We start from the raw sequence: 24,495 nt of genomic DNA on the forward strand, positions 1-24,495 counted from the left end.
AGGTAGTGACCTGGTCAAACTTCAGACTGCTCTAATACTCCCTCTTACAAAACAGGCAAAAGCAGCTTTGAGTCTCCTCAGGCACCTTTGTTCCAGGGCAGAGGAAATGTGTTGGTGAAGGTCTTTTGTGTCTACTGTAAGGTCTAGCAAAATGTCCTTGGGAGGTGCTAAAAACTGTGATTCCTGTGCTAGCTTGCCCCATTCCCCAACCCTGAGTGGGTTTAGGCACTATTTCTTGAGCCCCTTCCAGTAGGGAGTGTTTCTCACTGCCATGTGCTCTCGCATCTATATTGCTCAGCAACTGCCTGGGATGCAGGGGATAGCAAAGAGCTGTGCCTAAAGTTGGTGCAGCAGCCTGCTCCAGGTGCCTCTTAGACACACCATGGCCTTCAAGTTTGCTCCTACCTGGTTGGAGCCTGGAAAGAGAACTGAAGCTGCAGCTCAGAGGTTAAAGCAGTTCTTAGAGGTAAGGAACTGTGCTGTTACAGCAACACTCAGAGAAGCAGCAGTGCATGGGTGGCACTAGAGGGAACTCTTTGCCAGCAGATGCATGGAGCTCTGGAGCCCTCCACTCCTCTGCTTCCTCAGCTTCCTGGCTATCTTCTAGTGAATCCTGGAAACCATGGCCATTGCAAACTGAGCTGCTGGGTTGCATTTTCATGTATAACATGTTTATGAGCCAAAGGCAAACTTCCTGTGGGAGAAAGGCAGCTTCTTTCAGTTGCCTGCATTATCCTGGAGTATAGACCTGCTTGGCTGCAGCTCAGTGTGGAGCAGTGACAAATGTAAATGCATGTAAATTACAAGAGACATAAAATCTTAGTGGGATGGAAAACAGGCTGCTCCATTTCCAGCTGCAGTTGACGAGTGGACAATATCCTCTGTATAGTGAAAAAGCTGTGTCAGAGTCCTTGCTTACATTAACTTACTGAATATATCTCAATATATTGAAATCAGAGAATTGTTAGGGTTGGAAGGGACCTCAAGGATCAGCCAGTTCCAACCCCCCTGCCATGGCCAGGGACACCTCACACTACAGCAGGTTGCTCACAGCCACATCCAGCCTGGCCTTCAAAGCCTCCAGGGATGAGGCTTCCATCACCTCCCTGGGCAACCTGTGCCAGTGTCTCACCACCCTCATGGAGAAGGACTTCTTCCTAACATCCAATCTGAATCTATTCACTTCTAGTTTTGCTCCATTCCCCCCAGTCCTATCACTCCCTGACACCCTCAAAAGTCCCTCCTCAGCTTTCTTGTAGCCCCCTTCAGATACTGGAAGGCCACAATTAGGTCTCCTCAGAGTCTTCTCTGCTCCAGACTGAATAGCCCCAACTCACTCCGTCTATTCTCATAGGAAAGCAGCTCCAGCCCTCTAATCATCTTTGTGGTCCCTTTCTGGACACCTTCCAGCACCTCCAGAGCCTTCCTGTAATAGGGGCTCCAGAACTGGACACAGGTGGGGTCTCAAATATATCCCAGCATCTCATTAAATTCTCTATATTCACTAACTAAAATCACTGTGCTGCTTCCTGCTGATCTCTAAGGGTTTGGCATTTTAGTAAAAGCAAACTGCTCTCCACAGGCAAACCATTTCCCCCCCAAGAGCTGAGAGCTCTTTTACAGTGCAATATGTTAGCCATTGCCATTTGTCTGTTGGATATCAGTGTAACAAACAAAATCATGCAGGAGAAGTTGGTGGATGTTTTCTTCCCATGATGAAAATGATGTGTTAAGACTGACACTGCAAAACCCAGCTCCTGGGGTTTGGGTTGTGTGTATGTTGAAACCCAAGCTCTTACAGTTGTTCCCAAGTGAATTAGGAAGTTCTTATTAACCAAGGCAGCAGAATTATTGCCAACTTCAGCAGAAACTCTCTGTATGTGACAGGAGTCAGAGGCCATTCATTATTGGTGATAACTTGTTCTCCATTTTAGCTTTACTTACTTGGTTTGAATTTCAGAATGACAGCTCTGGAAGTCACAGGTTCTCATTAAAGTTCTGAGTGTCTTAGAGAGTAAAGAAACTGAAATGCAAGAAGCAAATCTTTGAGTAGAATAGAATAGAATAAAATAGAATTAACCAGGTTGGAAAAGACCTCAGAGATCATCAACTCCAACCTATCACCCAACACCATCTAATCAACTAAACCATGGCACCAAGTGCCTCATCCAGTCTCTTCTTAAACACCTCCAGCACATTCCAATGGCCAGTCTCTCTTTCTGGGAAGAATTTCTTCCTAACATCCAGCCTAAACCTCTCCTGGCACAGCTTGAGACTCTGTCTTCTTGTTCAGGGTCTGGTTGCCTGGGAGAAGAGACCAACCCCCACCTGGCTACAACCTCCCTTCAGGTAGTCATAGAGAGCAATAAGGTCTCCTCTGAGCCTCCTCATCTCCAGGCTAAGCAACCCCAGCTCCCTCAGCCTCTCCTCATAGGGCTGTGCTCCATACCCCTCCCCAGCTCTAAATCCAAAGGGAATGTGTGGGTGGCAACTCCTGGTGCTGAAAACCACAGCTCACTGCAGAGCCATCTCCCGGGTCAGTGTGGTGCTCTCACTGCCTGCAGTTCCAAGGCTTTTGTACAACTTCAAAACCCCAAGAGATGAATGAAAAGAATTCAAATCAGCCATGACCATCTTAAAAATAAAGAAACATAAATCCTGTAATGTGGGGACTGGATGAGGCCTTGAGCACCTCACCTCGTTGAGAGGTGTCCATGCCCACGGCAAGGAGGTTGGAGTTGATGATCCCTGAAGTCCCTTCCAACCTGAGCCATTCTAGGATTTGAACAAGAGGGATTCACAGGAGCACCTGACAAAAAGATACTGCTGTGCATGTATCTCACTGCAAGCAGCTTGGCTAAATATATACCTTGCTTCTTCCATTTATAAGTGGAACATGAAGGACAGTTGTGAACCTGCTTGAGAAAGTTGGGATTTGGGTTTTATGAGTTCCTCAAACAGTAACCCAGCTGGGGAGAAATTTATGCCAAGTGTCAGTGTGGTTCTCAAACAGGAAAGAAGTTGATCACCATGGACAAAATGAGATGCAAAGATAGCTCACCACCCCTCAAAACCCCAAAGCCCAATAGCCCCATCCTCCAAAGGCACAGATTTCCTGACCTCTTTTTGTGCAACCAAATACTCTTAGAATAGAATTAACCAGATGATCCAAGCTGGCTGATTCTGTGGATGAGTGTAAGGTACAAAATGAGCAGAAAGCCAGGAAACTACACAATGTTAGCTGTCATAAATCCCTGTGGATGCTGGCATGGTCCAGTACAGCAAAGCCTGCCTCAGCTGAACCCAGCCCTGCTGAAGTTTGTCACTGGTTGCCCTCAGAGCCTTGGTCTGTTCTGTGGAAGCTGAAGTTTATTTTAAGGGACAGTCAAGACAGAACTCTTCCAGCTAATGCAGTCAAAATGAAGCTGTTGAGTTTGGTTTTCAGTGGATTTTCTAAGGCTTACCACTTCTGCTCTGAGGAGACAGCTCCACAAACTGTTTGTTGAAGAGCATAATGCCTAGAAACCCTCCCTGAAACTTTTCATGTCATACAAATGCTTCAATACTGAGCAATAAACCTTGCACCTAGCAAATGATTTTCAAATGCAGAAAAGTGGACAATGTTATGCTGCCAATCCTTGGAAGGCTTCCACTGCAGTGTGGCAAAACACAGACAGAAGTGGAGGTTATTGGAAGGGCCCTTGACTTGGCAGTGAAGGATTTTTGCAGATGCAATTTCACATGTTGCAATGTGCAGAGTACCCAGGCCTGTCTGCACTGCCAAAGGGAGGTGCTGGAGCATGTCCAGAGAAGGGCCCCCACGGCTGATCAGAGGGCTGCAGCACCTCTCCTATGAGGACAGACTGAGACAGTTGGGGTTGATCAGTCTGGAGAAGAGAGGGCTCTAAGGAGACCTAACTGTGGCCTTCCAGTATCTTAAAGGGACCTACAAGAAAGCTGGGGAGGAACTTTTGAGGGTGTCAAGGAGTGAGAGGACTGGGGGGAATGGAGCAAAACTAGAAATGGGTAGATTCAGACTGGATGTTAGGAAGTCCTTCCCCATGAGGGTGGTGAGACACTGGCACAGGTTGCCCAGGGAGGTGGTGGCAGCCTCATCCCTGGAGGTTTTGAAGGCCAGGCTGGATGTGGCTGTGAGCGACCTGCTGTAGTGTGAGGTGTCCCTGGCCATGGCAGGGGGGTTGGAACTGGCTGATCCTTGAGGTCCCTTCCAACCCTGACAATTCTGTGATTCTGTGTGTGTGCTGGGATGAGCTGTGCTGGGGCTGGGTAGGCACTGGGGCTAGGCAGGAAAATACTCTTCTTTCCTGGAGTGCTGGCAGGAAGCTCTAGGCTTACACCTTCCCCTCTGAAGACAGCACATGGACCATATTGAAAAGTGCCTTTTACTCTTCCCACAAAGTAACTCACCATGATCTGAAAACTAAGGTAGCTAAACCGAGGGAGATTGCATTGCTCAGCCTGGCAATCCACCCTCCTCAGGCTGTGCTGCTGCAGATGACTTCTTGTTTAGTCTCAGAGTGCCTTCCTCTTTCTTTCTGCACATCTTGGCCTTTCTTAAAAAAAAACAACACCCAAACAGCCCAAACAAAACCATTGTAAAAATAACCACTTCTTAAAAATACCACTGGGGGGGGGGGGGTGGTGGTGGTGTTATAGGGACAGAGGAACTTGTTTTATCTCACTTGCTCAGGCAGGCTGAATGATGAGAAGTAACTTAATTTCAAGTGACACTTATGCTGCACCTGGTCTTAGACAGGCAGCTTGGAGCCTGGAAGTCCACTTATAGCTGGGACTTAACAAGTTGAGCATAAAGAATATATTTACACCTTGTATTCATGAGGCATTTTATGAAGGGGGACTGTAGAGTGTTCAGTAGCAAAAAAAAAGGGAATAATTTTTTAATAGTAATATTTGACTATTAATATTTTCAACAATATTAATATTTTTCCAATAATGTATTGGTATTAATAATATTAATGTTTAATTACTGCATGTGGAAAGTTGCTCCATGGAGAGGCTCTTCTCCAAGCTGTCTCACAAGCAAGGTGGTGCAAAGGTCCTACTCCTCTCCCACTGAGACTCTAGACTGTGTTGGGTGGAAAGTTTCATCAGATTTGCCAGCTCCAGCAATGTACAGAAATGGAGTCCCACTGGCATGGACTCATTTTGTAAAGCTGGTCCTTGATTTTGCCTTTTAAGATGATCATAGATTAGGATGGGATAGGATGGGATAGGATAGGATGGGATAGGATGGGATAGGATGGGATAGGCTAGGCTATCATAGAGCAGAGGCTAGGCTAGGCTAGGCTAGGCTAGGCTAGGCTAGGCTAGGCTAGGCTAGAATAGAATAGAATAGAATAGAATAGAATAGAATAGAATAGAATAGAATAGAATAGAATAGAATAGAATAGAATAGAATAGAATAGAATAGAATTAACCAGCTTGGAAAAGACCTCAGAGATCATCAAGTCCAACCTATCACCCAACACCATCTAATCAACTCAACCATGGCACCAAGTGCCTCATCCAGGCTCTTCCTAAACACCTCCAGTGATGGTGATTCCACCACCTCCCTGGGCAGCACATTCCAATGGCCAGTCTCTCTTTCTGGGAAGAATTTCTTCCTAACATCCAGCCTAAGCCTCCCCTGGTGCAGCTTGAGACTGTACTCTTGTTCTGATGCTGGTTGCCTGGGAGAAGAGACCAACCCCCCAGCTGGCTACAACCTCCCTTCAGGGAGTTGTAGAGAGCAATGAGGTCTTCCCTGAGCCTCCTCTTCTCCAGGCTAAGCAACCCCAGCTCCCTCAGCCTCTCCTCACAGGGCTGTGCTCCAGACCCCTCCCCAGCTTTGTTGCCCTTCTCTGAACACGTTCAAGAGTCTCAATATCCTTCCTAAACTGAGGAGCCCAGGACTGGACACAGAACTCAAGGTGTGGCCTAACCAGTGCTGGGTCCAGGGCAGAATGACTTCCCTGCTCCTGCTGGCCACACTATTCCTGATGGAGGCCAGGATGCCATTGGCCTTCTTGGCCACCTGGGCACACTGCTGGCTCATGTTCAGCTGCTGTCAACCAGCACCCCCAGGTCCCTTTCTGCCTGGCTGCCCTCCAGTCACTCTGACCCCAGCCTGTAGCACTGCATGGGGTTGTTGTGGCCAATCTCTAGAGCTCTGCACTTAGATGTGTTAAATCTCATGCCATTGGACATTGCCCATCTGTCCAGCCTCTGAAGATCCCTCTGTCCCCCACAGTCCTTTTTCTGTCCATCTAAATGCAGTCCACAGTGCCAACAAAAATCTTTACTCCTGCACTAGATGATGGCAGGAGCTTCCCAAGGAGGCCCCTGGGGAAGGACTCTCAGCTTTCTGACATTTTCCACCCTCAGTGCATTGGCATTAGGAGAGCAAAAAGGCTATGTGGAGGCTGTGGAATGCACATGGCAAATGTGTCCTCTGGGACACATGGAATCTGGGTACACCTGGAGGTTTCCTGGGGAAATCAGCTGTAGTGGAGGAGGAGGCCACAACGTTTGAGGAAGGTTGTGGTAAGCAGCATTGGCAAGTGGTTGTTGTGTCCCAGAAGCTGTTGTCTATGATGGTACTGACACAGTTGGTGTTTACAACCTGCAGCAAGCAGAGGATGGGTGTGAAGCACATCCTTACCATGCTCTGCAAACAATCCCCAGCTGGCCCATGCCATATGATTCATAGAATGCTTCGGGTTGGAAGGAACCTTAAAGATCATCTAGTTCCAATCCCCTGCCATGGGCAGGGACACCATGATCTCAAACGTCCATTCTCTGGTTCTGTGATATGCAGACTCAAAACTCCACCTCCTGTTGTCCCAGTGTGTGCTGAAATCCTTTGCTCAAGCTGGCAGCCCTTCACTCAGCAGAGCACTTGGGGCTGTTTCACCAACCTCTGGTTTCCATGGCTCTTCCACAGCCATGGAAATCAGGAGATGTGCTGCTGGCTTGGATCAGCTCCAGGTCAGGTTCCAGATCCTCCCTCTGATTATTGTGTGCTCTAGACACAGCGTACAGTGCTGGCACTAGATGTGTGTTCACAAACAACACTCTCCTCTTTTAACAGTGGAATTTTATTAGGTGTAGAAGCACAGGTAAAATATTTAATGCAAACCAGAGCCCTGAGTCTCCTTCATATGGATACAGAGCATCAGAAACATAGCTGTTTGCTATCAAAAATTCCCTTTTGCTGCCAGCCAGCTGCCACTCACTCCAGAATGACTTTAGGTCTCTGTACATTTGTACCTCACATGCACACACCAACACACATTTCAGTGATGAAACTCTTTAACAGCTTCCCTGGCCTTTAGCTCCTCACCTCCTGCTCTAGGCACAGAGAGCTGCTTTGGCTTCTACTTTCCCTCTGCCTCTCTCTCCCACTTCAGTTCAGCCTCAACTTACTGTACTGATTTGGGGTTTAAAATCTTCTCTGGTTTCGAATAGTTAATGCTTTAACAAGAGGCATGCCAGCGATACAGGGCAGCTGTTAAGTCTCTTTGTGTAGGTGATGGCAGTCTCTCACGGCTGGCTAGACCTGCAGAAGACGTTGCCCCATCCCTTTCTTCTTCACAGAGCCTTTAAGACGAAGACAGAGCCGTCCTGGTCACTGGTGTTGAGGGTGATGTTGCTGTTCACCACGCTTTCCGCGTAGCTGGACGAAGAGGTGACCTGGTGGCGGCTGCAGGGACCACAGAAGCACAGGCAGGGACAGTACTTCAAGCAGACACGGTGGAGGTATTTCCTGAATTTTTCCCCAGCAAAGGCATAGATCAGAGGGTTGAGGCAGCAGTGACTGAATGCAATGGTCTCGGTGAGGTGCATGGCGTAGTCCAGCCATTTGATTTGGCTGCAGTTCGTGAAGAGCTCATAGTGCTTTAAAGTCTCTAGGAAAATCAGGACGTTGTAGGGGGACCAAAAGAGAAAGAACACGATGACCACCACCAGGATCAGTTTGATGGCTCGTGCTTTCTTCTGGTTCTTGCAGGCCAGCAGGGTTCTGATGATCCCACAGTAGCAATAGCTGATGATACACACCGGGATGAGAAAGCCGATGGTGTTCAGCTCCACATTGCAGAGCACCAGCCACATGTTCTCCAGCTCCTGGGGGAAGACAGGAAGGCAGTCGTTGTCCACCAGCTGGGAGAACACAAAATGTGGCACTGAAACTAAAACTGCTGTGGCCCACACCCCACAGCTGATAAGGAAGCCATGTTTCACCGTTCGGGACTTCAGGGAGAACGTCGCCCGGACGATGGCCAAGTACCTGTCAATACTGATAACAGTGATAAAGAACATGCCCCCAAAGAAGCCAATGTAATACAGAGAGGAAACAGCTGTGCACGCAGTAGTCCCCAGGGTCCATCCACGCACCGTGTTGGAAGCCCAGAAGGGTAAGGAGATGACGAAGAGAAGGTCTGAGATAGCCAAGTTCAGGAGATAGATGTCAGTGATGCTTTTTTTACCGCCTTCTTTCACGATGGCCATAACGACCATGAGGTTGCCTGTGAGGCCAAGAGCAAAGACTGCAATGTAAAAGATTGGCAGAAATATTTTGCCAAAGTCCTGGATGTCAGTCTTATTGCAGGCAAAGGCATGCTCGTCGTAGCTGTACTCCGCTGTCGTTTGCGTCAGGGCTTCTGTCATGCTGAATCTGCTGGCTAGAGCCACTGTGGAAAGGGAAGAAAGAGTCATGTTAGAGGGAGGAGACACAGTACAACTACCCCATGCAGTGCTACAGGCTGGGCTCAGAGTGGCTGGAGAGCAGTCAGGCAGAAAGGGACCTGGGGGTACTGGTTGATAGTAGTCTGAACATGGGCCAGAAGTGTGCCCAGGTGGCCAAGAAGGCCAATGGCATCCTGGCCTGCATCAGGAATAGTGTAGCCAGCAGGAGCAGGGAAGTCATTCTGTCCTGTATTCAGCACTGGTTAGGCCACAACTTGAGTCCTATGTCCACTTCTGGGCTCCTCAGTTTAAGAAGGACATTGAGACACTTGAAGGTGTCCAGAGAAGGGCAGCGAGGCTGGGGAGGGGTCTGGAGCACAGCCCTGTGAGGAGAGGCTGAGGGAGCTGTGGTTGCTTAGCCTGGAGAAGAGGAGGCTCAGGGGAGACCTTCTTGCTCTCTCCAACTACCTGAAGGGAGGTTGTAGCCAGGAAGGGGTTGGTCTCTTCTCCCAGGCAAGCAGCACCAGAACAAGAGGACACAGTCTCAAGCTATGCCAGGGGAGGTTTAGGGTGGAGGTGAAGAGAAAGTTCTTCCCAGAAAGAGTAATTTGCCATTGGAATGTGCTGCCCATGGAGGTGGTGGAGTCACCATCCCTGGACATGTTTAAGAAGAGCCTGGATGAGGCATGTGGTGCCATGGTTGAGTTGATTAGATGGTGTTGGGTGAGAGGTTGGACTCGATGATCTCTTTTCCAACCTGGTTAATTCTAATTCTAATTGTAATTCTAATTCTGGGAGACCTCAGCACCTGCATGCTTTGGGATTTTGTGAGAGTTAGATTATGTGTGGAGGTGTGGTGGGTTGAAATTATTCCCCCAACTAATCTGAGTGGTTCACCTTCCAAAATAAAATTGCCAGGCCAGCTCAGGTGGAAGCAAATGAAGCTCTATTTACAAGCACCACTACAATCTAGAAACATGAACTGCAATGAATATGTACAAAACAGACAATATTTACAATTTATAAACAGCACAAGAACCCCCCTGGACAAAACCAGGGGGTTGCCAATAGCTTCCCCCTCTCCATCCCCTTCTCCTTCTTGTACAAGAGAAAAGAGAAAGAGAAAAGCAGAGAGTAACTTGTTAGTACTTAGCCACAACAAGAACACAGCCCAGGTCAGTAACAGCCAAGCTAAAGCTACCAGCCAATATCTCCTAGAGCTGAGAGCCTAGAAAGAGAGAGAAATAGTATCTACAACTAACTTTATGTTAGTTATCAGAGCAATGTGGTTATTTAGAGCTTATCCTTATTTTCCCTTTTACATCCAGTGGTAATTTATTTACATTCTGTCACTCTCTACTCAAGATCTGTGGAAAACTCCCTCCCTCCCCAGGCATCAGCCCCAAACTGCCACAGGAGGTGATGGTAGTTACTAACAAAAGTCCAGATGCTGCTGGTGCATGTGCTCCCCTGCAAATCAGCTCTTGAGGATGAGAGGAAATAGCTAAGAATTTCAAGGGCTGTCCAATGAGCCTTGCTGAGGGGAAGAGCAGCAGAAGCAAAGCAACAGCCGACTGAGCTCTGCAGGCGGTGCATTGCAGCGAGGGAAACACAGGGCCTCTCCTAGCCTGTTGGGCAGTGCTTGGCAGGAAATGATAGCCCACAGATAGCTGCTGATCAGCATTTGGTGCCTCTCAGCGCACCTAGAGCATAGTCTCACCCCACATATTAACCCCAGAGAGGATGTGTGGTAAGATAGGCAGCTTGGCCAGGTCTGAGACAATGCTTGCTGATGTTGGGGGAGCAAAGCATGCACTGGGACAACCTTTGGGAGCAAGCATGTCTTTGATGGTAAAAATAATGATCACCACGATCAAGAGAAGAGAAACTCTCCTAACCCTGTTCCTCAAGCCCTGAAGCACTTCATGACTGCTCCTGCTTTGGCCATGAGGTAGTCATAGGCTTGTTAGCTTGAAGGCTGCACCCAAAAAGAGTTTGAGATGTAGGTGTGTGACCTCTGGGCTCACTGGATGGCACATCTGATAGCTCAGGGAACTCATCAGTTCTTCTGTACTCCCTTGGGATGTGCTGGTCAAGTCTTTGCAGAGATTTCTCTTTGCAGGGAACCAAAATCCCCAGAGGTGTGCAGATGTTGCAGCATTTGGTCTGCTCCCTGCAGGGCAGCTCCTTGGTCAGCTCCTGGGCTCTGCTTCTTGGGATAGAGAGCTTATGAGTACTCATTACTTGCTCTTGTGGTAAGAAATGAAGCAAATATAAGTGTCATGTGCTGTGCAGAAGCCCAGGGAGATGACAACATGGCCAAAGCAGCCTGTTAAAGCTGAGACTGAAAGGAAAGGTCAGTGATAACAAAACTACAACCAACAACCTCTTGGCCACAGCATCACAATCTCTTACAGGACCTGCTGTTGGCTGGAAAGAAGGGACTCAGTTCAGTGAGCATGAGATGTCTCTAACAGAGGTATTTACATCTCCTGTGAGAGGTGTTTACATCTCCTGTCAGTGGGAGATGCAGTCAACACAGCCAGTGAAGCACAGTGCATCTGATCCAACACAGGTCAGGCCAGATCTGCTTTGAGACAAGACAGACTGCTCTCCACACTGCTGACTACTCCTGACCATAAGGAGAGCATGGGCACATTACTCAGTGGTGTATAACTAAGTGGTTGGAATCCCAGCCTACATGTCCCCATTTCACTCCTAGCAATAGTTTTTATAGCCTCTGTTCAAGCTTTGCAAGACTAAGTATGGACACTAACCATGTCCCAAGGTGTGGAGCAGTCCTCACCCAAGCCATGTCATATGCCATGATGGTAACTACACCAAGCTTCTCCACTGGTAGCTGCTGGGACCGTACTGATGTTTTCTGCTAATGCCTCATTGCCATTTGTCGTGTGGGCCATGAAGTTCTGGCCTCTTATGCTGTAGTCTTTTCTCACTGAGGCTTTTTATTTTCCTCTGTGCTAGTTTGAAATGCAGGCCCTCCATTTTATAATACCTTTTTATTCTGAAAGTTCAAAGCCTGCATGTGCCTGAAACATTTAAATGAGAAGTGGCCACAGTGATCAGAAAACAAACTGTGGTTTTGCACAGGAACAGAGGGCTAGAAGGAGGACTGTCTCGCTGTGGGTAGTTTCGGAGCCTGGGCACAGCATGGGGCAGGCTGTTTGCCCCTGGCAGGCACACCCACGGGCTGAGTGGCTCTTAAAGTGACTTTCCACCTGAACTGACTGCTGAGTCTGCCTGCAAAGTCTGTCCAGCCCCTTGCTTGCAGCTGAGTTTAATTCTCCGGCTTCTGGAGATAGGGTATCTGACACCAACAGAATGAAAGGTGATGAATAGGAGATACCTAGGTGCTGGGGCAGAAGCTCACAGCAATTGCAAACACGATGCTGATTTTCTGCTGGTGAGATGCCTGATTGGAGTTGCCTACAGATAGATAGGACAGGTTCCTCATCCCTTCAGGTGTCTGTCCTGTCAGTACTTTACATACCCTGTTGAGGGATACAGAAATGAGCAGGAGGCATCATGCATCATCCCAGCAGCCCATCGTGTTGTGCCTTCCCAACCTGATGTTTTCTTTCTTAGCTTCTGAGGCTAAAAATATGCAGCAGATGGCTTTAAAACGAGGTGTTGGGATAGGTGAAGTTTCGTGTGAGTTGCTACACCAGCCCACACAGTTCCTTGCCACCGAGCTCATCTGCAGATCACCGGAGCCTCCGGTGGGCTGTGGGCTGCTGTGCTCCACCGCCAGTTCGTAACAGATGCACTGGCGTGTGGTAGCTGAGGGCTACCAAGACGATTGGTATGGTGCATGAGAAGACTGAGAACTGCCTCAGCAAGAGACATCTCAAGAGGAATCTAGTGAGAAGGTGTAAAGGTGAAGCAGACAGCTTTCCTCAGACATAAGATGCAAAGGCCATGGGAAGTTATTACTTACTACAGGGGAAAACAATTTCACTGTGATGGTGCTCAAAGAGTGGAGCAGGGAGGTTGTGGGATCTCTGTCACCTAGAGATAAACTTGAAACTTGGCCAGCCCTGCTCTGAGCATGGATTTGGACAAGCGACCTCTGGAAGTCCCATCCTAACTTCATGACTGCAAAATGCCAGGCAGAGGCTACAGTGCCTCTGCCAAGTGCCCCAGCTGCTTCTCTGCCATGTAAACTCCTCTTTCAGACAGGTCTTTCCTGATGTGTCCAAGCAGAAATCTCATCATACACAGAAAGAAAAACTAATTGGTGCCTGCTTGTAGCCCATGGTCCCCTCCTTAATTCATGTCTACAAAGGCACCTTGTTCCTCTGGAGAGTTTCCATGTGTCTGTATAAGCTGCTGCCTTCTTGGGCACAGGAGGATTTCACACATGGAAGGCAATGTAGCTCCCACCACAGGGTAGCCCGCAGGTCTGGCAGACTTCTGCACAGGCTGAGCCCACTGGCATTGCCTGGAGAGGAAGCTGGGCATGGGAATGGCCACCTTCACAGGAGAAGGTTTGCACAGAGGTGCAAGATAAAGTCCTGGCTTTACTGGAATAAAGAGGAGCATCCCTTGGGCTGGGATGTTTCCTGAAGTAATTTTCAGTCTAGCTCACTAATGGAAGTTGTTTACTTATACAACAGCAACTTATTTCCTGGATGGGTGGTTGCAAAGCCCAAGGTACCTATGCCAATGAGAAAGGCAAGATCCTGCCTCGCACATCCAGGGGCAAGTGAGAACTGCACTTAGCAAAATGACTTTGCCATCCCAAACTGCTGGCACAGCTCTGGCTTGTTCACTGCCTAGCTCCTGGATTTGGTGTGTGAGTATCCTCCCACTGCCACACATCCTGTGCGTGCAGTGCCACCAGTTCCTTTTGAATATTTACCTTCTCTGATACCACTTTGCTCAGCTTAAGCTGATGTTACTCAACAAGTGGGCTGCAAGCTCCAGAGGCCTTCCAAAGCCCAGCCCACATCATAATGTGATGAAATTTTATTGCACACTGGAGTGAAGAAACGTAGCTCTGCCCAGCCTCCATCCTTGCCTGCCAGGTACCCTCTGTCAGCCTCACAAAGTCCACCACAGAGCCTGGTAGAATCTTCTCACTGGCAGCTCCAGCCCAATTCTCTCTCTTTTGTCTTATGATAAATTGTTCACTTCAAGGACAAAGTGAACTGACGAGCCAAGAGGACACTGAAGAAGGACTGCAGGGCTGTAAGGTCCCTTCAGCAGACGTTTTCCCTTGCTGAGCAAAGGAAATAGTAGATTCACTTCTGCTTCTCATGGAACTGCTCAACCCCTTTGCTCCCTCTCCAGATTTCCCCAGCAGTTTTTGCTCCCCACAAACACTTCTGCTTTTAATCATGTTTATAACTCTCTCAAAGTCTGCAGTCTGCAGGACCAACCCCACTGTTTCTCAACCCAACCATTCCCAGTGACCATATGTGCTATATGTAATACACAGGGAAGTGAAATTATGAGAGGTGCACAAACTCCTCTAAGCAACAGAAGCTGCATTTCAGCCTTCAAACAGCACTGGCATCAGACTGGATGACACAAGAGCCAAATCCTCCTTATATAGAGTAGAGTAGAGTAGAGTAGAGTAGAGTAGAGTAGAGTAGAGTAGAGTAGAGTAGAGTAGAGTAGAATAGAATAGACCAGACCAGGTTGGAAAAGACCTTCGAGATCATCAAGTCCAACCTATCACCCAGCACCATCTCATCAACTAAACCATGGCACAAAGTGCCCCAGCCAGCCTCCTCTTAAACACCTCCAGTGATGGTGACTCCACCACCTCCCTGGGGAGCACATTCCAATGGCCAATCTCTCTTGCTGGGAAGAAGTTCTTATGCATTTGATCTTTCCAGTTGGCACTTCAGTCAAGTGCCACCTTACAAGCTTCACTGCCAAGAAAAGGGCTCTGTGAGCACTTTGCTTCTCTGTGATGTATCTGTGGTCACCAAATGAAAAGAAGTTAGGGTTTGGAGCACCTCTGCTACAGGCTGAGGGAGGTTGTTCAGCCTGGAAAAGAGAAGGCTCTGAGGAGACCTAATAGCAGCCTGCCAGTACCTGAAGAGGGCTACAAGGAGGATGGAGAGAGACTGTTTATGAAGGCCTGTAGGGATAGGATGAGGGACAATGGCTTCAAACTGGAGAAGATTTAGATTGGATGTTATGAACAAGCTCTGCACCATGAGGGCAGTGGAACAGGCTGCTCAGGGAGGTGGTTGGGGCCCCATCCCTGGAGATATTCAAGGTGAGGCTCAACAAGGCTCTGAGCAATGTGATCTAGTGGAAGATGTCCCTGCTGACTGCAGGGGGGTTGCACTAAGTGACCTCTGGAGGTCCCTTCCAAGCCAGACCATTCAGTGAAAAGAACCAAAGCCTCTGTCAGAGGGTCATGCTTCAGCTTTGCACAGTACCCTGATAGAAGCCTTCAAGCCTCAGGAGATATTCACACCTGAGTCACCATTTCTGGGCATGGCTGACTTGCACTTTCTTCTCACATTTTCTGCCCATCCTGAGCAGGCCAGAGCTGCACACTGGTGATTCAGCTGGCCCAGGGAAGCTGCAGGCTTTGTGGGAACCCCTGTGAAAACCTACAGGCTCAGGGGTGCCCTTCTCACATTTAGGTCTCAGCTGCCACCAGCCTGCCCAAATATAAATGCTGTTGCTTTTCACAGTTGCAGCTACACCCATCTGCTTCTTGCTGACCTGTGATTCTCAGCAAGATCAGAGTCATGGCCTTGGGTACCTCCACTTCAAATGTTGTAACTGCTGGTGGCACTTCTAACACAGAGAGAAAAAAGAGAGGTTTAGGGGAATTAACCAGAACTGGGTGGAAACTAGCAGGAGAGATGCGAGTCTTAATAGTGCTCTGGATGAAACTCCTCACCAGCCTGGTGCCAGGCAGCTACCATATGATCACCAGACTGCCACAGACATCTCTAAACATGATCTGGATGATACCCAAGACAAAACTTAGGCTTGCAGGCAATGCACTGACCAGAGATGGGCCCCAGTTTCTATTCCTGCACCCAAATGGTGTGCACTTAGCTTATCTTTCAGAGCAGGTGGCTCCATTCTTAGGGTCTCTGCCATTGCTTGGGATCATGTCAGATAACTGCAGTGAAAAGCAGGCCCAGCCCAGCAGATGCTGTTACTTGGGATGTTAAATATCAGTCATTTACTCCAGCCTGAAGTGAGGACATGTTCTACTCAGTCCATCTCTACAGCTGCTAGAAGCAGCTGGCACAATGTCATCCTTGCAAGCAAGGTAAAAGAGCTGCTGTAAACTGCCCTTAAACTTGGGCAAAATAACCTCTGAACAGTGAAGGCTACTGCTTTAGAGAAGAGAAGCTTTAATTTGGAGATCTGATGTAATTGCAAGGCTGCACAGGAGAGCTGGAGCTTTGACTTGCACTGCCTGCTTATGTGACTGACACGTCTCTCCAGCCCAAAGCAACACAAACCCAGCAAAGCATTACAATGGGATTTGGGCCAGGTAGCTGTCACATCTGAATAGAATAGAATAGAATAGAATAGAATAGAATAGAATAGAATAGAATAGAATAGAATAGACCAGACCAGACCAGGATGGAAATTACCTTCGAGATCAGAGAGTCCAAGCTATCACCCAACACCATCTAAGCAACTAAACCATGGCACCAAGTGCCTCATCTAGGCTCTCCTTAAACACTTCCAGTGATGGCAAATCCACCATCTCCCTGGGCAGCACATTCCAATGGCCAATCTCTCTTTCTGGGAAGAATTTCTTCCTAACATCCAGCCTAAACCTCCCCTGGCACAGCTTGAGACTGTGTCCTCCTGTTCTGCTGCTGGTTACCTGGGAGAAGAGACCAACTCCCTCCTGGCTACAACCTCCCTTCAAGGAGTTGTAGACAGCAATAAGGTCTCCTCTGAGCCTCCTCTTCTCCAGGCTAAGCAACCCCAGCTCCCTCAGCCTCTCCTCACAGGGCTGTGCTCCAGACCCCTCCCCAGCTTTGTTGTCCTTCTCTGGACATCTTCCAGCAACTCAACATCTTTCCTAAACTGAGGGGTCCAGAACTGGACACAGGACTCAAGGTGTGGCCTAACCAGTGCTGAGCACAGGGCAGAATGACCTCCCTGCTCCTGCTGGCCACACTGTTCCTGATGCAGGCCAGGATGCCGTTGGCCTTCTTGGCCATCTGGGCACATTGCTGGCTCATGTTCAGACAGCCAGCTGTGAAGGAAGCATCACCAAAGTAGGAATAGTGCTTGTAAAAGGCCTGTGGGAATGACAAGCTGAAAGCCAAAACCTCTTCAGTATTTTCATCACTGGTCTGTGAGCAATGTGAGAGTCAGAGCTGGCAAGGGGAAGTGATAAAGGACATCGCTTCAGGTAGATGTGAGTAATCTGGGGCTTCTTGGATGATTCATGATGGCTTTAATGTACCCAGTGTGACTGCTTGGGAGTTAAATAACACAGACCATGTCTCAAGAGTGAAGGCACATCTGCTGGGAAAGCTGGCTGCTGAAACAGGCAGAATCTGACACCCAGCTCCCAGCCAGATATCCCAGGAAGAAAATGCAATCCCTGGGTGCTTAGAGAGGTGCTCAGTGGGAAGAAACAAAGGAGGGATGACTTTACCATTGCAGAGCTTGAGAGTGGGGCTGTGGGCAAACTTGGAGAACACTTGATTGCACTCTTACTTGTGTTAATCATCTTCCTAATTCAGCCCTACCATAAACCAATGCATGGAAATGCAAGCCATGACTGAAGGTCTCTCTGCCACGTGAAGGTCTCAGTCTGAGAAACAGGTTTAGGCCAGAGCAGCTCAGTGGCAGAGCTCAGCAGGGGAGTAATGGGTGAAACTCTACAGCTCTTGATCAGCAGGGAGTCAGAGAAATTGGGGCAAGCTCATCTTAACAACCATGACTCTGTTTTGGTAACAAGCAACTGAAAAAGCCACACTGTCCTCTCCATAGCTGCTTCACCAGCACTAGCTAGCCCAAGTCCCAGGAGGGAGTTGAAGGTGCCAAAGCATGATGCCAACTATTAGGGCATTGAAGGTGTTCTAAATAAAGGACCCTGAAGTGGAAGCTGACCAAACCACTGCTGAATAAGATAAATAAAAGCCTGAATATTAGAGAGGCCTGTGGTCCCTTTGCAAAGGCATTTTGCTCAAAGAGAGTTCTGCAGTTTTTGCCCATCACATCACAAACTCAACCAGAAGCAGGCACTTAGAAGCTTAATCAGAAGCTGGAGCTGAGCACCACGTGAATCTACAAACTTAAACCAGTAGTTTTGAGTAAAAAAACCCAACAAACATTTAAAAAGATCAGGCTTGGATCATGGAGGGCAAGAGGGGATAGTATAGAGCCCTAAGTCCCCAGGATCTCTCTCACCTTATCATAGTATCATAGTATCAGTCAGGGTTGGAAGGGACCACAAGGATCATCTAGTTCCAACCCCCCTGCCCCACCTATAGCACTGGAAAGTGCTTTCTGAAATGTGCCCCATGCTCACCTGGAGATAACTGCAGGGCAGCAAGTAACCCGGGCACAAGTTTCAGCTTAAGCCATTGCATCAAAATTAGGTGTACACTGATTTATAAAGAAAACACAGACCCATGGACTTTATCCTGCCTCTGCTGGTGGCAAGGGCTTCAGTGCCTGTGCTTGAGTGCAGCCACAGAGGTGGTGCTTTGAACAAGGTCTTGCTCTGTCGGTGCATGGTGCAGCTGACTGAGCCAGTGGCTTCATATAGGCTGGTGGTGCCCCTCTTGCAGCAAAGTGGGCACAAGGGACTAAACCCTGATGCCCTGGGTGAATCCTGACCCTAGCCACATGCCTTTGTTGCTGGTTTTGTCACCTTGCCAGGAAGACTTCCTGTGAGCTGTCCAGGAGGGACAGCAGCAGCCCAGCCACGTGTGATTTGCTGGGGGCCTGTGGCAAACCCCTGGCAGCTCATCCCTGTGGGTGCTGAGGTGGTTGCTGGGTGTATTTATAGCAAAAGCTGTTAAGAAGAAGCTTTCAGTGGTTTCAGCTCCTTCCCTAGATGCTGGGCTGGACAAAGTCCCTCTGAGGCTGACATGGTGGCCAGGCAAGAGAGTTGATGGCCACACACTGGGAGTGGAGCAGGGAATAGGCGTAGGTTTTGGGACACATAAAGACCCCAGAGCAAGTGAAGGTAGAGATGACATGTCAAGCATTCCCCTTGATTCAATTCTGAATGGGAGCTAAGCACTGGAGGGGGGCTTCTGAAAAATCATAGAATCATAGAATTGTCAGGGTTGGAAGGGACCTCAGGGATCAGCCAGTTCCAAGCCCCCTGCCATGGCCAGGGACACCTCACACTACAGCAGGTTGCTCACAGCCACATCTAGCCTGGCCTTCAAAACCTCCAGGGATGAGGCTGCCGCCACCTCCCCGGGCAACCTGTGCCAGTGTCTCACCATCCTCATGGGGAAGAATTTCTTCCTAACATCCAATCTCAATCTACCCATCTCTAGTTTTGTTCCACTCCCCCCAGTCCTATCACTCCCTGACACCCTCACAAGTCCCTCCCCAGCTTTCTTGTAGGTCCCTTTAAGACACTGGAAGGCCACAATAAGGTCTCCTGGGAGCCTTCTCTTCTCCAGACTGAACAGTCCCAACTCCCTCAGTCTGTCCTCATAGGAGAGCTGCTCCAGCCCTCCGATCATCCTCATGGCCCTTTTCTGGACACCTTCCAGCACCTCCAGATCCTTCCTCTAATAGGGGCTCCAGAGCTGGACACAGTGCTCCAGGTGGGGTCTCACCAGAGCAGAGTAGAGGGGGAGAATCACCTCCCTGGCCCTGTTGGCTCTGCTTCTCTTGATGCAGCCCAGGCTCTGGTTGGCTTTCTGGGCTGCAGGAATACCACAAGGCATTGGTCTGAACCTCTGGTAGTCAAAGTACCTTTAGAAATGTGGCCCTAAGGAGGTCAGAGCCTTAAACACCCATGTCAGAAATGATACATTTGGGAAATGGGACCTCACAATGTGGTTCAGACTCCTGTGTGTCCCCTGGACCTTAAAGCTGAGGTTCAAAACATCACTGAAATAGTTCTGAAATATTCACCTGCGACTCTCAGGGTCATGAGTTTAAGATCTTGATCGTATGACCAGATCCAAGAGTCCTCTGCAGAGCCTCTGCAAGCTGAGATGGTTTCCAGGCAGTGTCCTGCCCCCAGGGGCTGGCCAGGGGCTGGGAAATTAGGGAGAGAGTCTTGAGAGTCAAAGAGCAGCATTTATTTCTGTCCTTCCAGGTGTCCTCCCAGGAGCTCTCTGCGGAGCACCGGTGTTTGGGGTTGTCACCTGGCTGGATGGTGGCTGCCAGGATCAGGATTTTCTTGGACATTTCGTTTCACAGGGATTTCCTTCAGCCTGTCAGAGCCCTTCTTTGTCTCTTCTGCTTGCACAGCTGCTCCTGACACTCTAGCTTGTTTTAAATGCACAGCTGAGCATTTGTTTGGTGCTTTCTCTTACCTGCTCCTCCTCCGTATTTCTTTTTTCCCAGGCCTTTCCTTCTTGAGTGGCCTTCTAATGTCTGTGGTATTTTCTGTTGAAGGGACAGTGAAAACAGATGATTGTTTCTCACTGGGTGCACTGTTTGTGCCTGTTTATGGTTACCACTCGCTCCATCCTCTCCCCACCTCTATCATGGTGCCTGTTTACTTCCTGCCCTGAGTTAGTGTTATTATGTTATTAAGCAGCTCACATTGCTGAGGCATCCTGAAGAAATCTGAGAAGGGTCTCTAGAGATGGGAGATCTCTGAATGGGAGGTCATCATTTCCATCATTTCAGAGAGCAGCACACATTAGCCCTTCTCGACTGCACCCAGATGAGATTTAAGTCCTGGAGCCGCCAGCCCTTTCCTGGGAAGATCACATTCACTATGTGATTTTCTCTTCATTTACTACATGTTCTCCTCTGTCTTCAGCCTCGCCCTTTTGGACTTATCCTGTGCTGCCCAAACCCTCCTTATTTGTTGCAGCTGTTGTCTTTCATCCTGTCCCCTGGCTCACTGCCTCTGTGCAGGGTTTGCCCCACCAGAAGCAGGATTTCTGGATCTGTGTTTGCATCACACAAGCACTTAACGTGATTGCTGCCACCCAAACCCCTCACCCGAAGCAGCAGACATCTTTGTGCCACATCCTTGCCCTGGAAGGATGAGTCACGGAGAGATGCAGCAATGTGTTCAGACAGAAAGTTGAGTTTTCAAGTGTTCTGGATTTTTTTCTGCCATTCTCTTGCTGGTGTGTCCCCACCAGCCACTTTCCCAGGCTGTCTGTGTCGGGCTGCCCGTCAGTGCCAGCGATGCTTGAGGTGTTGGCTCACTGACCAAAACTAACAGCAAGCAATGCTGGGGAGCTGTGAAGTCCCTGCAGATATCTATCAAAAAACCCTAAACCCACATCTAATGAGGTAGAAGGGCTGCAGTTTCTTGGCCTGTGCTGTTGAGCTAATGCTGCACACTAGTCAGCAATCTGCATTTGGCTTTAACCTTGAGGACTTCTAGCCAGGGTGAGTATTTCTCTTACCACCAGATGCCACCAATAATTGGGCACCAAGTGCAATTTCTCTGCCCTTGGTCCACTTTGCTTAATAAAAGCGTTCCCCTTTCTGCTTTCACAACTTGTAAACATTACCCATGCCATCTTTACCCAAATCTAATACAATTTAGATTCCAAGCACTAAGCAGTGAAGAGTTTCCTTAAGTTCATAAGACACCATTCCTAGTCATCTTACTCTGTCAAATCATAGGTAAAATAAACTTGTCTCTTACCTTAATTCATAGCTGCCTTCAAAACCAATGTTTTCTTCAAGCAGAGCCTGTTTAGATGTCAATGTATATTTCCTCTTCTCTAATGCTCATGCCTGCCCAAGGAAACATGTGAACTATGGCAGGGCAGCTTCCTGGGCTGAGCTTCAGGGCTGAGCTGAGAAAGTATTAATGTGCTCTGCCCTGGTCCTGCTGGTGCCTTGTGAAACTCTGAGGCAGCCACTCAGAGGGGCAGACGTGCCTACAGAGGACAGGACTTGCACATGAAGCAGAAGTGCCTGAGAAGCCTCACACTCAGTGTGTAAAAGCTCTCACCCCCTTGGCTCTCCCTAGCCTGTGCAGAAGGAGATATTTTTGAGTGGAACACAGTGATGCAGTGGATAGAAATACAAATCTGGGATCTTGGATGGTGGGGATGCAGGATGCAGCACAGAGCTGATCTTAGAAGTACAGGCTTGATCTAAGAGAGAAGTTGTTCCCAGGAAGAGAGATTGCCCATTGGAATGGGCTGCCCAGGGAGGGGCTGGGGTCGGCATCCCTGAAGCTGTTTAAGAGGCTGGATGAAGCACTTAGTGCCATGGCCTAGTTGATTATCATAGTATCATAGTATCATTCAGGGTTGGAAGGGACCACAAGGATCATCTAGTTCCAATCCCCCTGCCATGGGCAGGGACACCCCACACTAGATCAGCCTGGCCAGAGCCTCATCCAGCCTGGGCTTAAACACCTCTAGGGACGGGGCCTCGACCACCTCCCTGGACAACCATTTCCAGGGCTTCACCACTCTCATTGGATAGATACTCTCTCACCACTCTCATTAGATTAGATAGGGTTGGACTTGATGATCTTGGAGGTCTCTTTCAACCTGGTTGATTCTGTGGTGTAGAGGTACAGGATGAGAAAAGATGGGGCAGAGACTGGAACTGGGGACCTCCCCCAAGCTATACACAACTTGCTGATGGTCAGTGAAATGCAGTCCTGGAGCTGGCAAAACTGAGCTTAGTGGTAGCAGACAGAACAAAGGTAGTATCTAACACACATAAGGGACACTGCATAGAGGAAATTGGGTGTAACATGAGGTTGCTGACCAGCAAAAATACAGAAGCATGTTAGGAAACACAAAACCAACCCAAAGCAGATCCTAGAGGGTTAGCTAGCACTGAGACTACTGGCAGCTGGGAAATGCCCAGGCATTTCCCAGGGGAGCAGGGAGGGAGGCTCAGAAGCCACCCACATGGTAGCTGGGACTGAGAGTGACACCTGGGATGCTCACACCACAGACATCCTGCTTGTGGGGACGAGCTTGAGCAAGAGAGAAAGGCTGCCTGCGGCGCTGCTGCAGAGCCTATGGCAGGACGTCCTCTGGTGCCTATGCTGCCTGGTGCAGACACAGCAGCACAGAGCACTCTTGGAGTCACTGCTGCTTCCTGGACCTATGGCACAGGTAGCTTCAGCCCCTTCCTGGGGTCAGGCTCTGTTCCCAGCTGGGGATGCCAGAGGGCATCTCTGCTTGCAGCTCATTGAGCTGCACTCCAGGCTCCTCTTATGGGGGAAGCATTGTCCAGAACAGCTGAGACATCAATGGACATCAGTGGCACAAACCACTGGCATCTCCTGCACTGGGGAGTGACATAGCCAAACATTCCTTTCAGGGTGATCATGGCAGTGCCCTGCATGGCAGTGGGAAGCCCTGTCTGAGGGCAGCACAGGAACAAAGCTAATTAGTCACCAGCCCTGGTGAGAGAAGGCAGGAAAGGGAGGAGGCAGGTGCCCAAAGTCTGCTGAGAGGGCTGCAGCTGGAGCTGGGGAGCCAGCCTGTAGGCAGGACAGTGCCTGGGCTTTGGTGCCACTCCTGCTGGCAGCATGGCCCACACCTGGGTGATGCCCCTTTCTCACCTGCCCACTCCTTGGCCTCACAGGGGCACTTACAGTGTTACAGTGGAGGGGAAATGTGAGATAAACATTTGTGAACTGTTTCTTCTGGACAGAGCCCCAGCAAGAAACATCCTACAGGCACTGCAGAGCTAAAGCTGCTGGGTTACAGCAGGGTCCTGGTCTGCAGCAGGGCAGCAGGCATCATCCTGGGAATCCTTTTGGCGTAGGTCTAGAGCAGGAAAATGCTTCTCTTAACCACAGATTTCACACCTTGAGCACCTGAGGTGTACTTGGCCGCAGCAGTGCAGCGAGAGGGGTAGTGCTGGGTGTGAAGGCACTCACAGCTCCAGCTCTGCCTCCCAGGGCTCACCAGCAGCACCTTTCCTGCAGCAGTGGCAAGGCCATCAGCTAATCTGCCTAACAGATCAGAACATTGGCTTGCTCCTGTGCTCTGGTGTGGCCACACCACTGCGCACCATGAGTCGTATCCTGTTCTGTCACTTGCTGGTCGGGTCGGTCCCTGCTGCTGGGCAGCCATGGTGACCTGTGGATCCCTGTCAAGACCTGTGGGATCCTCCTGTGGCACAATGCATGCAGGGCTCATGCTCCACTGCCTTGGTCACAGGCAGATCAGCTGGGGTGTTGTCACTCTGGGGTGATGCTGTTCAGAGCTGCTGTGGACAGGTGTGCACTCCACAGCCCCAGCTCTGTTGGCTCTGGCATGGTGGTGGGCTTGCTACCCAGTGTGGTCACTGGACATGATCCAGGGTGGAGGGTTCCCTCCCCACTGGCAGTGTCTCAAAGCAGCGTTTGGCTCTGCAGAGACACTTGTGTCTTTCAGCAGAGTTACTAACACCTTTCCTTTCCTTGTCTCTCAGCATCTGGGAAAACTGGGAGTGTGGTAATAACATCCCAGCATGAGGCACAGGAGCAGAATGAACCATGGCTCACCCACAGAAACATTCTACACTCAAAGCCAGCAGTGCCTGGGCACCCCAGCTGCAACCAGACCTGAGCAGGGACTAGTCTACACCTGGACTGTGCAGGCAATTTTTGCCTTCCCACCTTTTTAATGAAGAATAAATGTGCCAGCCCTGGGTTGCTGGAAAGCCATCAGAGATGGGTTG

The 24,495-nt window shown here is 49.3% G+C and overlaps 2 protein-coding genes across 2 annotated transcripts in view; one reads left to right on the top strand and one right to left on the bottom strand.

Annotated features, from left to right (window-relative positions):
• SLC25A38 (solute carrier family 25 member 38) overlaps positions 1-24,495 on the top strand; it is a 41,329-nt gene that overhangs the window by 4,193 nt on the left and 12,641 nt on the right. The window lies entirely within an intron of this gene.
• Positions 7,103-21,692, bottom strand: CX3CR1 (C-X3-C motif chemokine receptor 1). The gene is made up of 3 exons (XM_068152963.1): positions 21,497-21,692; positions 20,196-20,268; positions 7,103-8,711 (listed from the first exon to the last, which is right to left on the bottom strand). Exon 3 carries the CDS (start codon positions 8,686-8,688, stop codon positions 7,612-7,614), a length of 1,077 nt encoding a protein of 358 aa, XP_068009064.1. The 5' UTR covers positions 8,689-8,711; positions 20,196-20,268; positions 21,497-21,692; the 3' UTR covers positions 7,103-7,611.

The sequence above is a fragment of the Melanerpes formicivorus genome, unplaced genomic scaffold, assembly GCF_026170545.1.
Source record: "Melanerpes formicivorus ecotype bairdi unplaced genomic scaffold, bMelFor1.0.p_v2 SCAF_24, whole genome shotgun sequence".
NCBI classification, from domain to species: Eukaryota; Metazoa; Chordata; class Aves; order Piciformes; family Picidae; genus Melanerpes; species Melanerpes formicivorus.